General features: G+C 40.6%; 1 protein-coding gene across 1 annotated transcript in view; it reads left to right on the top strand.

The window, feature by feature from the left end:
- LOC118330961 (UPF0606 protein KIAA1549-like) overlaps nucleotides 1-12,773 on the top strand; it is a 37,396-nt gene extending 24,623 nt beyond the window's left edge. Inside the window, exons 14-24 of the mRNA XM_035665715.1 lie at nucleotides 996-1,231; nucleotides 2,046-2,182; nucleotides 3,101-3,115; nucleotides 3,564-3,769; nucleotides 4,396-4,625; nucleotides 4,744-4,888; nucleotides 5,291-5,614; nucleotides 7,515-7,567; nucleotides 8,727-8,875; nucleotides 9,447-9,601; nucleotides 10,227-12,773. Of these exons, the coding sequence (XP_035521608.1) occupies nucleotides 996-1,231; nucleotides 2,046-2,182; nucleotides 3,101-3,115; nucleotides 3,564-3,769; nucleotides 4,396-4,625; nucleotides 4,744-4,888; nucleotides 5,291-5,614; nucleotides 7,515-7,567; nucleotides 8,727-8,875; nucleotides 9,447-9,601; nucleotides 10,227-10,463 (1,887 nt within the window). The 3' untranslated portion in view covers nucleotides 10,464-12,773. The remainder of the gene's footprint in view (nucleotides 1-995; nucleotides 1,232-2,045; nucleotides 2,183-3,100; nucleotides 3,116-3,563; nucleotides 3,770-4,395; nucleotides 4,626-4,743; nucleotides 4,889-5,290; nucleotides 5,615-7,514; nucleotides 7,568-8,726; nucleotides 8,876-9,446; nucleotides 9,602-10,226) is intronic.
- The last annotated feature ends 484 nt before the right edge of the window (nucleotides 12,774-13,257 follow it).

Below are 13,257 nucleotides of genomic sequence, written 5' to 3'. Positions count from 1 at the left end.
GTATCGACTGTTGGTTGTGATTCGCCCAATTTACAATTAGACAGGGCTAAATAGTAATTAGTGAGTATATAATGTGTGGGAGATATCAGTAGCTGTGTGTTTTCTTTCATTCTGCGTCAGCGTGTTAATTATAATGAAACGGCTTTTACTATTTCAGCTGCAGCTTTTTCAGTGCTTTCCCTTTCAAGCAGCTGGCCTTGTTTATATGCCGTAGAGAGCAGCATACACAAACTATGCACTCTCTCTCTCTCTCTCTTTGGATTAGCAGTTTCATACTGGCAAGCATCACACTGGATTAGCAGTTTTATACCAAAGAGCCTCTTCTAAGCCAGACATTTTGCATCAATAAAGTCAGTGACTACATATAATTCGGAGAATTAACAAGAACATGTCATGTCACTCTTCTCCTCTCTTGTATACACATTTCAGTGTCAAAGGACCGGTGTTTGAGTTGAGATCTGACATCCTCTGTTTACTCCTTTGCTGGTAGAAAGTCCCAAGGGCTTTACACTCCCATAGTCTCACTGCCTCCATCCCCCACCACCGCAAAGGGAAGGAAGCGGCTCAATGTTTCCCCACATCTCTCCCTGTCCCTCTTTCTTTTTCATTCATTTCATTAATCCCTGTCTGTCTGAGTCTCCCTCCTGGACACCCATTCATCGGTCATTCAGCTTAATTATGTACTCAAAACTTGTCTTTTAATCTGTCTGGATGTCACTCCACTCACTCACAGCTCTTGGTCTGGAGAGAATTTCAGTCTGGCTAGTCACTGGCCTAATTTATGGTATATTTGCCACCGTGGGTTTAAACCTTTAAACTGCTGATTAATGTCACATTTAAATTCAAATCAACTTAAAGATGGTGAACTCTATATTATTGAATATGCCCTATATATCACACCCTCTTTGTCCCTATAACTTCTGCCATATGTCTTTCCAATCCTTATTCCCTGTGTATTCCTCCACTCTTTCCATTTCCTCTGCCCCTGTCCTCAGTTGCAGGCTCCCAGTGTGAAAGGCTTTGACTTTGCCAAGCTGCACCTTGGCCAGCAGAGTAAGGATGATGTCATGGTGATTCAGGAGCCTGTCCCGCCAGGGCCTGGCCCTGGACCCCTGCCCATGTCCATTAAAGATGGCCTCAGTCCATCTGAGAACGGGGAGATCCCCACTCCCATGTCCAAAAACTCTGCCTCCTCCACCAAGGCGTCCCATAGTGGGCGAAGGCGAGAAAGGTCAGTGCTCTTGAAAAACAGTTCATGATCAGTTTAAATGAATATGAAGATATGAATTAAATTACATCCGGTTATGTCATATACGTTATGCTGTCACAGGTTACATAACACAAAAAGTACCAGAAAGAGGCCCTGAATTCACATTAGCATTCCATTTTAGACTAGTATTTTACTCAATGATGGTCACTAGGTTCTGATCATTTTTTGTCTTTATGCAGCATCTGGTCGAACACTGTTTACTCACAGCTGATTTAATCCTCCACGTTATATACATATTAAGATATTTATTTAGATATTTAACAGAGCTTGTTTTTTACCCCATTACTCGTCTTTTCCACTCGCCTCATTTGGGACAGTCAGCCAACCAGACAAAAAGCTTTTGACAGATCCTCAGATCAATTATTTATGCACTAGACAGTGAGGGATCTTCACTCTTGCATTCTGTCAGTTTGTCTATATCGTTTACATTCAATTATGATAACATGCACCTACTATAATTACTGATTTCAATAAATAAATGTCATTATAGTTGAGTTTCGGAGATGTTTCTAGATGTTCAGAGGAAAATTATGCACAATTGACATCTCTCTGCCAATAAATCCTCTTAAATGTTACACACTGGTTAAGTGTGGGATTGGTATTTGTTGTTTCTCCTTACTTGATAGCTGTCAAGGAAATTAATTGTGAATCATATTATCATTTCTTAAAAGACTTTTACCTTTCTGGAAAAACACTGTTTTCATTTATGCATGGGATTTCAGCATGTTGGTGTGTTCTTAGGCTTCTATTATTCATGTGTGTCTTCTCCGGGTAGGATCTCACCGTCAGACGGTGACTCGGTGGTAAGTGACCGTTCCAGTGAGCGGGAATCAACTGAGGAGAACCGGAGAGCCTACGCCGCGCCCAGCGACAGCAAGCAGACCCGTAAGGTCCCCATCAATGTTTTAAACGGCAAGTGGCCTTGGAAACACTCACATCATTCCAAACACAGAGAGCAAACACGTGGGGGGAGGGGAAGGAGGAAACTGAATGGATTGGGCAGACATAAAGAGATAAAGAGAGAGCAACTCAAGCTGTGATGATTTGATTGACAAGAGGGTCAGATTGAGAGCAAAGGGGAGACTGAAGTGGTGAAAAAAGACAAAGCAGAGAAAGACTTAGGAAAACAGCAGCGTCAACCAGTGACATAAAGATTATAGAGGGGAACAGTGAAGGTAAAAGAAACACCTGGTAGGAAGTCCATTCAGCGGTCGAAAGAAGTCCAGACAGAGGAGGGAGAAGGGAATAGGAGAGAAAAAATAGCTGAAGTTACTCTATCTGACAGCTTGTTGATAGATTCAAGCCTGCAATGTCACTCAGAGACTACATGCTGGAGCCAGAGGCAGTCAGGCACACAGTTTACAGCCTGACTCACCCACAGAGGAATGGTCTCTGTTTTGTTATTGATAAATCTCTGCCTGGGAATGTATATGCTCTGCCACAATGTTTAGACATAGGTTGAGACATGCTCATTATTATGTAATGTGCCATTTTTCTTTTTGCTCATTAAGCCGGTGTTTTGATCAGCGTGTGTTTTCCTCTCAGCTCCTTCCTTTCTTTTCTTTGATTAATGAACTTCACAAGGCCAGACGAGAAGCTTTTATCAGTTCTGGAAATGTATCCTTCTAGATGACTCACTTGCATTTCCCTCTCTCTTTGCTTCTCCTCTTTATTTCTCCTCTTTATTTTTCTGGTGGCCAGACCTCAACCTCACTAGGCTTTTTTTTTATTTTCTTATTGTCAACATACAGTAACCACTTCTATCTAAGGTGCTTTTATTTGATCTCCTTCACCTTAATAAAACTGTTTCCTTTCTGTTGTGGTTTGCAGGCAAGAATAGAATTGGTAAGAGTTTGATGTCTCTCCGTCTGTGTCTCCATAGACCTCAGGCTTGACCTCCAGCAGCTGTGTGTTGTATGTTAGTTTCTGTGGTAGTTTTGTGCTTGGCTTGTTCTCACCATCCATCACTGTCTGCTGAGTTGTCAGTCACCGCGTATCAGCTTCACAAACAAACAAACAAAAACATTGTTTGAAATGAAGTTAAGCTTTTGCAAATAGAAATCAGCAATTATGTTAGAACTGGAAACATTTACTCCCCGCTTTTGTTATAAGTTGTATTTTAAGTCATGTCAGCTGAATAAAAAGGTTAATCTTTTGTAGAGATTGCTACGCAGTAGTTATATGTGCTCTGTCCCCTTGTTTAAGTCAGTAGTAGCATTTTGACTTGGAATGACTAAACTGTGCTGACTAAGTCATGACCTCTGTTTTTCTACTTTCCTGCTTCCTTCCTCAGGTCCCCCTCCTATGAATGGTACAAACGAGCAGCTGTCCTCAGCCTCCATCTTTGAACATGTTGATCGGATGTCTCGTGCAACAGATGCAAGCAGGAGACTCCCCAACAAAGTCCAGCTTATCGCCATGCAGCCCATGCCTGTCCCACCACTGCACAGCCCACCCATCAACGGCAAACTGTCTGACAGCAACCAAATTAACAAAGAGGTTGGCTCTTCTGACTTTCTTGCTTGGCAAAAACTTTTTTTTTTTTAAGAAATACTTTAATTCTAAAGTATAACTTTCTTTTTTCTCTAAAGGGGATGAATTGGAAGAAATGTTCTTGAGTCGAGTGAATTTTTACTGATACTGGTGAAGCATGACAGCACAATGATACTTGTTGCTAGAAAATTCATCAAACTAGTGCAACCACATTTAAAAAGAAATGAGAATCAATTGATTTGGATCAAACAGGTGTGAAAACACACACACATCTGTTCCTGTTAAATTGTCTCTTACATTAGAAAATTAGAAAACTTTGGCCCCAAATTGGCTCTTTGTCAGGTACAGAGGGATCAAAAACTGGAATTATTTTTATCGGTGTAATAAAGAAGGCCTAATAGGAGCGTTGTAAGTCCCTTTGAACAATAAATTAACTAATTTGCTGTTTAAAATATACATAATATTATTTATTCTATGGCGTTGGCATAGTTCCTGTGGTTTGTCACTAACTGTGTGCAGTGAATGAGCATGAAATATTGTAATCCTGCTGTTTTAGGTCTTAACTCATTTACAGTTAATCCAATCTGTGTAGATGTTAAGGATGTTGTCTAACAACGTAATTTTCTCCTCAGATCCAGGTAGCATTGAGACACAAGTCTGAAATTGAGCACCATCGTAACAAGATCCGTCTGCGTGCCAAGAGGAAGGGCCACTACGACTTCCCTGCCATGGATGACACAACAGGTGGCCTCGCAGATGCAAAGGACCAGGATCGCATCTACCAGAAAGCACAGATACAGATCGATAAGATCCTGGACCCAGATGCACAGATGGCCTCCATCTTCATGGGATCCAAGAAAAGGTTAGGGCTCATGTTTTTGGTCATTGCACTTGTTTGGACAAGTTGCTATTTGTATATAGTTGTGTAATAAATAAAAAATAGAGATAAGTACATTAACATTTCTCCATTTTTTTCCGAGTGGTCGAGGGAGGCGCTCTCCCAAACAGAGGATGAAGGAGCAGCTGAGTGGAGGCATGATGGAGGCAGACAAAGACCACCTCATCACTGAAGACAGTGATGCTGCTTACAGAAAGTGTCCAGGAGTCAACAATGTGGCCTACGTAGTGAGTAGTACAGGAGGAGGAAGAAAATTCTTTACTACTTTAGTACTGATTGAACTTCTTTACTCAAGAAAAAGTACAGGCTCTGAAATGTAATCAAAGTATAAAAGTAGTCTCTTAGTACTCTCTACATTTCTACCGGCTGTTTTAGAAAATATAAGGAGTAGAAAGTACAGATATTTGTGTAACAATGTAGGGGGTAAAAGTAAAAAGTTGTAAAGTAGTAAAAATAAAAAATAAAAATAGTAGTAAAGTAGTAAAAATAAAAAATAAAAATAGTAGTAAATAGAGAGACCTAAAAAAAGTAAGTACAGTAACAAAGTATGTGTAGGTTGTTATTTCCCACCTCTGACTGTATAACCTCTAGGTCTCTAACTGTCTGTAATTATGTTGTGTTCGTTCTAGTCCGACCCTGACCAAGGCCCAGGATCCCCTCACAGGAGCCCCTCCCCCACAGATGACGTCTTCCTTGGTCCCGCTTCCTCTCCTCCAGGTCACGCCCCTCCCCCACCACCCTACATGCCCCCGCAGCCCTCCATTGAGGAGGCGCGGCAGCAGATGCACTCACTGCTGGATGATGCTTTCGCCCTAGTGTCGCCCACCTCTCAGGGCAGCACAGCAGGGATCACTCTCCCAGGGGTCAACACCAACCCCCCTGGCTCCAGCCCTCCCGGCCGTGGCCCCAGACCTTGGGGTCCCTCCTACCCAGCTCTTGGCCCTTTCCCTGGAGTAAGTAGCCAAACCTGGCGCTTATACATACAGGGTACCTTTGATAGAGCATTAACCATTCAGTCAGTATAAACCCCCAATGCTTTCATGTTGTACTGTGCAGAACTGTGTTAGCAACAAATGGTTGTCCATGGTATCTAAGCTTTTGCTAGTTCCCGTAAGCTGTATTCTGTTGTGCATCTGTTCATGTCACTAATCTGGGGACAGACTAAAAGAAATAGGCTCCATGTTTATATTTGAAATAGCACAACAGCAGACTTGAATAGACACATGTGAAAGCCTTTGTATTCACTATCTCCTCCCTTTCCCAAGCTTTTTTAGCTCATTCCCAGCAAGAAGCCTTTAGCCTCAAGTTTAATCGCGTCCTCTTAGCAAACTAATCAGTTAAGTATTCCTCCATCTGTCACCCCCATGGAGCTGCTGCTATCGACAACTCCTAAGACTCTACGGTAATATGCCCTGGATATGTGTGAGCGGCATTAGCTCCTGTCAGTGTAGGCTGGTTTCAAAGAAAGTACAGTCATATAACTGCTCTGAAGGCTGCTGGAATAATAAGCGCAGTGTTCGCACTTTGTATTTGTTTGTCTGTGCAAAGCAGCACCATACAAAGGCTGGTTTATGCAGTGCCACAGTTTGTTAACACATTAAGCCTGGACTCCATAATACTGAGCATGTGCAACACACTGTGTTTGTTGTGATTCATGTTATGGGTAGAACTGTCAGGAGAGGAAGTAGAAGTTATCTATAGCATATCCTCTTCTTTGAAATTCATAATGAAGGGTAGAGCTCAGCTAGATTAAAGTTTTTCAGTACTCATGGGCATTATATGTGGAAAAAAGTTGTTTAGAGATGGCAGAGCATTATATTAATATTACATGAAGCTGTAAAGATCTTTCCCCATTAAATCACTCTTAGATTAGCAGTGAGGGTCATGCTGTAAGCATTATAACTGTTCAAAATCCTCATCAATATTTTATAGATACAACAATACAATTCCACTCTCAATGGAAAAAATCAAGTATAGTATTTCAAGGTTAATATATGTGGCTTAATGGTACTAAAACTAAACATGTCCCTATAATATAGGTTAATTAGGGCGCCTGGTTAGCTCAGTTGGTAGAGCTGGCATCCCATGTACCGAGGCTGAGTCCTTGCTGCAGCAGCCCACGGTTCGAATCTGACCTGCAGCCCTTCGCTGCGTGTCTTCCCCTCTCTCTCTGCCCCCCTTTCCTGTCTATATTCAGCTGTCACTATCAATAAAAGCCCCCAAAAAATAAATAATATATATATATATATATATATATATATATAGGTTAATTAATGCTATGGAATGGAACTTCTCACTTGCATACTCATTCTCAAATACATTTTACAGCCATCAACATACATTAATCACTACTCTGTCCAACACCGCTGTTCACCTCAGGTGACAAATATAGAGAGAGACTTTACAGTGAGCAGTGGAGCCATAAAATGCTATTTGCTGGTTCTGCTTTTGCAGGTTCAGTGCTTTAATATGCTGTAAAAGGTCAGCTGTAAAAAAAGAAGGATATGCAATAAAACCATGTTTGGTAGAAAAAAAAAACACAATGTTTTCTACCACATATGAGGTGAACCCCATGGCCCAAATACATTTTACATAGCAATAGGCACAGTACTACTAGTACTAGCAACATCTACTGCGAGCTCTCTTTACATTATTACAATATTTGTATATGATATATCTGGATATATTATGAAAGCTGTACCACATAAAGTTTACTGAATATTTTAGAAATTGATTGTACCTTAGAGCCGGTAAACATTAATGTGTAGTTTAGCTTCCCTATTTCAATAGATATATATATATATTTATAGTTACTCATTTTCTCCGCTGTGTGTCTTAACTTGTCTTCTCCAGAGGTTCACTGATCTGGGCATATCCCCCCCTCCTGTCCAAGGCCTGATATCAAGGTAAGTAGAGCGATTGATGAAAATTGAGCATTCATGTATAAATTAAAAAATAATATGCTTATTTGACATTCACTCCATTCACTCCTACACCAAAATTATTTCTTATAGGCCTTTACAGCCTGATTTCCACCACTTTACCAGTGGGAATGTTTTTCTAAGTACATTCAGTGAGTTGTGGCTCATAAATAATGAAAGAGGAGTCATCTTTTTTTTATTGGTTTAATGGATTAGGTCTAAGCAGCGGTCTCTTAACTGGCTCCAAAAAGACCAAGGCACCCATACACACTCACACATTTATGTCATAACACAGCAGGTTTTTTTCATGAAGTCAATTCATTTTCTAGAGAGCAGAGCAGCCAACCAACCCTAAATGATGTGGTCAAACAACTTATCACCACCAGAGATTTGAGCACAGTGGTACTAAAGTATCATTGGCAGCTGTCAGCCATTTAGTTATACTTTGTGGTTGTAAATTGTGAATTGTTTAAAAATGTATAAATTGCATGAGGCCAATTTTAAAGGTTATATGAGATTTAAAACATTAATATAGCAGCAAACAACTATTTGCTGTGTTAGAAATAGTGCAGTAATTGTCCCCTGAACAGAGAATGGCATCACGCCCCCTCCCCCTGTGTTGCTATTGCAGTCTCTCTGTGGTTTGTTTACATAGCCGGTCAATAGATTAGAGCGACTGAAACTGCTGTCTGTCTCATCTACGTTGGTCAATTGATGTATTTAAGAGACAGTTTTGGTGAGTTTTATTTTGTCCACTTTGAATAAAGTAATGATGTTACAGTGATGGTAAAATTAGTGTTGGCGAGCGATAGTGGTTTTATGGCTGTTTCTGATTGAACTAAAGACCTATGTCTAATGGGATCTTTTCCTTAATGTTTTCAGACAACAGTCTGTGCCAGTCAGTGGAAAAAACAAGCACTTTTAGTGGACGTACTTTGATGAGCACGTTTGTCCCTAAGGTCACTCATACAAGAATTGTATGCAGCAGTGTACAATATATGACCATATTGTCACTGCTTTTGTACAAAAAGCTGATTTGGACACAGATGTTCTGTATTATGAAGGGTCCATTGATATGACAGCGTAGAGACAGAAACAGAAGAATTCCAATAAATTTGTCACAATACATTTCTTTGTCTTTCAGGCAGGGCCTTGGCTCGAGCTACCTGCCACCAGGAGAGACAGCAGGACAGTGTGAGCAGCTTCAGCCAGACAGCCTGTACTCCAGCAGGGGCCTCTACGCTGATGAGCTCCCCTCATCTGCCAGACCACGACCAGTAGGAGGAACTACAGGTACAATGGAAACTGTACACACACAGACACAGGGAAGCATATATTTCTTTTCATGCCTACTAATACTGTTGGATTCAGATGTTGCATACATATGACTTAATCTTGTTTCCATTTTTATATAGCTTCATTAAAGTATAAAACGTTTCAGCATGAAAGGAAAAACAGACACATCTAGAGGAAAACACTAGAAGGTTGATTAACTTATTCATTGTCTTCAAACAAGTGTTTGGCTGTTGATACACTTTATTTTAGATCACTTCTGGATGTGGGCCACAGCACTGTTCCTTAATACAAACACACCTCCACCCGATAAACCTGTCAAACTGAAAGAGCCTTGTCTCTCTGTTGAATTATTAAAGGACCTGGCGTGATGCTGCTGCCATCATGTGACTTAGACTAATAGAAATGGATTCTGGCATTCACCATGCAGAGGGCTGCACAGCAGAGACAGAGTGCTTTTCAGACTGTAGTGATTGTACCAAAGTATATTAAATGTGCTGCTGAGGATTGAGTCCCAGGTATTGTAGCTCTGATGTGATGTGTGTGTGTGTGTGTGTGCGTGCTTGTGTAGGTGCCCAGCTCCATCATCTTACGCAGGTGGGATTGTCCAGCCGGATGAATGGTTACCCAGCAGGGGTCAGGGCTGCTCCAGGGCACAACGGAGGCATTGGCTGGAACCACTACCATGATGACAATTTCTCCAGGACAGAGCCTGAAAAAGATCCAGTGAGTGAATCACAGATTTCATTTTGTTAAGACTAAGGTCTTCTATCCATTAAAACTTGAAATGAAAACAAAATTGTAAAAAGTATGAATCATTCAGCCAAGGGGGATTTTTTTATTTTCCTTATTCCAAAAAACAACAATGAAATTCGTTGAAGAAATGTCTGTGTATCCAAAACCTGATCTGGCGGTTCCATTAGAAACTGGATGACATGTTCCTTAAATGCAATGAACTTTTGCACTTTAGTTTATTTTAAGTGGATCTCACATGCAGTACACCACCTCACTGTATCCTGCATAACTAGAGCACCAGCTGAAAATAGTCCCCAACAAAAAAATAAATCAGGATGGATTTTATCAGTAGGAAAACAGAAAGTATCAGGAGACAGATGTTGTTATGTTTGACCTTTTTCTGGAATATAGAATAATGCCAGCTTTATTCTTTAAGCTCTCTCATAATTATATATATATACAAATGTATTTTTCCTGTAGTCCTAAGCTCTTCTCTTCTAGTTCTCTCTTTTCTCTCCCACTCTAGTTCTATCATTTGCCAGTCTTCTTACATTTTTCCTCTCTTTTCTTCCTCTCCCTCTTTCTGCTTCTGCTTACCCTTCCTTGCTGCCTTCAGTTCCGGGATTGTCCTGACTACTCGCCCTCCTCTATCTTCCAGACGCCGAGAAGTGGCAACAGGGAGCCCTCAGCACCCCCTGTCCACCTAGACACGGGGGTGGGCTATCTGTCAGCCCCGCCGCCCCTGGATACATCTCCTCCTACCCACTCCTCTGCCTCCCTGATCAAGGCCATCAGGGAGGAGCTGTTGCGGCTCTCCCAGAAACAGGCAGCTGTGCCCAGCTACCACAGCTGAAGCCCCCGGCCCCCGGTCTGTAGCTCTAACCAGTCATGCCACTGACCCTGCCTGCCTGCTTTGCCTAATCTGACAATACTTCCCATGGAAGTCACTGAGGGTGTACAGCAGAGAGATAGTCCTGCTAAACTGAAGGGAAGAGATGGCTAATAAAGATTTCTACCTGAAGAGGTTGCCCTCATGAAAAACTGAATGACAGGATTGTTGATACAGCTCCTAGACTATTCAGAGTACAGAACCAGATCAGCTGCAGTATGTCCAATCAGAGACAGCGTAATAAAGTGAGGAACAATATGAACAGTATATGTTGGACCTTTTAAAATGAGAGGACATGACGTGTTTGGACAGCCCATGTGTCTGTCCTGCACATTGTGGATCAGGGAAGTGATCATGCCAGGTTCTGACCATTGTGGATCCACATTCTGGACTTGATTTTGCTGCATTTATTTGGACTCAGTATTCTGTGTCATGGTTTCATTCTCATGCTGCCTTCACTAAACAAAGAGTGTATAATACCCCCTAAGACACGTGTCATTTAAAGAAATGTCTTTTTACATTACTTAAACTAGCATACAGGCGTTTGTTGCTTTCCAGTGCAGGCCCTTAACCTCTTTATCACCACCAGGTGCTACTTCCTGTTTTCTGCCACGATGAGCCATGCTATGCCTTGACACTGTGATGTAATTGACCCGACCCAATCTACTGTACGAGCCTACAGTGAGGTCATAGTTCACAGCCAGCGAGCCAGTTCAGACAGTAGGCACAAAGGGGCATCCATAGAGACTAATAACACTTCTAAACACTACCTATAATTCTTTCCGTACTTATTTGCAGTAGCACAGTTAGTCTGAGTTGATATTTTTTGACCTCTTGACTTTGTTTTTTGAGGACAACTTGAATTCACGTCCTGTGTTTCTTTTTATGTTTAGTAGCTAACAGATGGCTAGACAAACATGAAAAAAATGGCCTTGAAATCACAACAATCTTAAAACATGACTTCAGAGGCAGGTGTTAGAGATAGAGGCACAAATGTGTTACAAATAATGAATGAAGAATTAGAGTATGTACTTGACAGCTAGGGTGTATTGTATGTACTCAGTATTTGGTTGTAATTTGATGCACTGTATGCAGACTACTTGGTACAGCTCAGGTCATTCAAAAAGAGATTCCTTTGCGGACAAATCAGTGTTAAAACAGTTTGATTTTACGGATGTATGAGAACTGTTGATGAGGGAAAGTCACAGAGTATTGACTATGTATTATTATAACAACCATCTCTGTTTCATGCAGTATTCAAAGTTTGCTTTGCCTTTTTGTTAGCACAGGAAGGAAAAAAAAACGTTTACTGTATTTGTTGTCATTTATGGTTTATTTCAACCAGTCATGTTTATTTGCTGTTTAAATTTCTTTGGATTTAAATTGCCTCATGTTATTTTGTTCATCATAAATGTCTCTTAGTCATCATACTGGTTGGATTCTTCCTTGTTTTTTTTACATGACCTTCCCTCGACATGTTGTGATGTATTGGGGCCTGAATTTTATTTAAATGAAATAAAAGAGAAATTATGGATTTTAAAAGCAGGGCTTGAAATGATGTTTCAGAGTGTGTACCAGTATTACGGTGTGATTTCCCCTTTCTCACAAAGGCACCAGTGTATGGCAGTGAGTTGAAACTACAGATGTTACCAGAGTGTGCTAACCAACCTTCTTTGTTTGCAATGTGATGTGCCTTTTGGACTCACCTGAACAGATTGAGTACTTGGGACGATAGAAATTCTGTGTGCCCTATTTTACTTGTCATTCATTCTGTCACAGTGTCCAAGGTTGTGATCGCCAGCCTAAACGACATAAATATGACATTATGGCTGTTGGTGAATTTCACCCAGGTAATGATAATCAAACATTTTCATTGTACGGAGTTTTCATTGGGTTTTTTATTTATTTAACCTTCATTCAACCAGAGGTACGTTGAGATTAAGATACTTTATCGAGGGAGACTGTTAGTTTTCCATTTCACTTCATATGTTCATGTGCTGTGTTACCAATCTCACACTGTATGCCTCCATCTGCTGGTTCTGTACTGGAACAACAGCCTATCAACTTGTGTTCTTCCTCAGTTCTTTTTTATTATTATTATGTTTTTGTGTTGTTGTTGTTTTGTTCATCTATTTCTAAATCTTGTATTTTGTGAGAATTATCTGTTGGCTGGCCCAACTTTATGTTTCATTGATGTTGCATGTTTAATTATTGTATTTCTTTTGTTTGTTTTTGCGCATGCTGTTTCCAAAATTCTTGAAATACAAAAAAGAAATTGTCACTCAACGTGTCCTTGGATTTTGAGTTTATAACCATGAGTCTAGGTATAGTTTGATGTGTGGATGCTGTCTGTAAAACTGTTTTTAATTGTCTTTAAAGTTCTCACACATTATCACCATCACATTAATAGACTCAACAGTGGCAACACTTTAATTAAACTCCATCCTACAGGTGAGACCTTTTTATCTGGAGTTGTATAGCTAAAGTACATCATATACAGATCATCGTATCGTCACGTTGTTCATTTAATTATAAAAGACCTATTGCAGGTGTTGTACTTACCGCAAACAACCATAGGGTGTCAGTACAGTACATGAAATCAAATCTGCTCAATTCACAACAAAGACTGCTCCCTTGGCTGTCGATGATGTAACCAGTTCCTAAGGATGTTTTTAGGAGTCTCTGTGCTCTACACTATTAATGAAGGAATTGTGAACGTGAAATAATGAAGGGGAATGCCAATGAGAGGCAATTTCTG

This window comes from Morone saxatilis, unplaced genomic scaffold (assembly GCF_004916995.1).
Source record: "Morone saxatilis isolate NCDOM2014 unplaced genomic scaffold, NCSU_SB_2.0 Contig2, whole genome shotgun sequence".
Classification (NCBI taxonomy): domain Eukaryota; kingdom Metazoa; phylum Chordata; class Actinopteri; family Moronidae; genus Morone; species Morone saxatilis.
The sequence above is the reverse complement of the archived record's forward strand: the minus strand, read 5'-3'. Positions and strand labels throughout refer to the sequence as shown.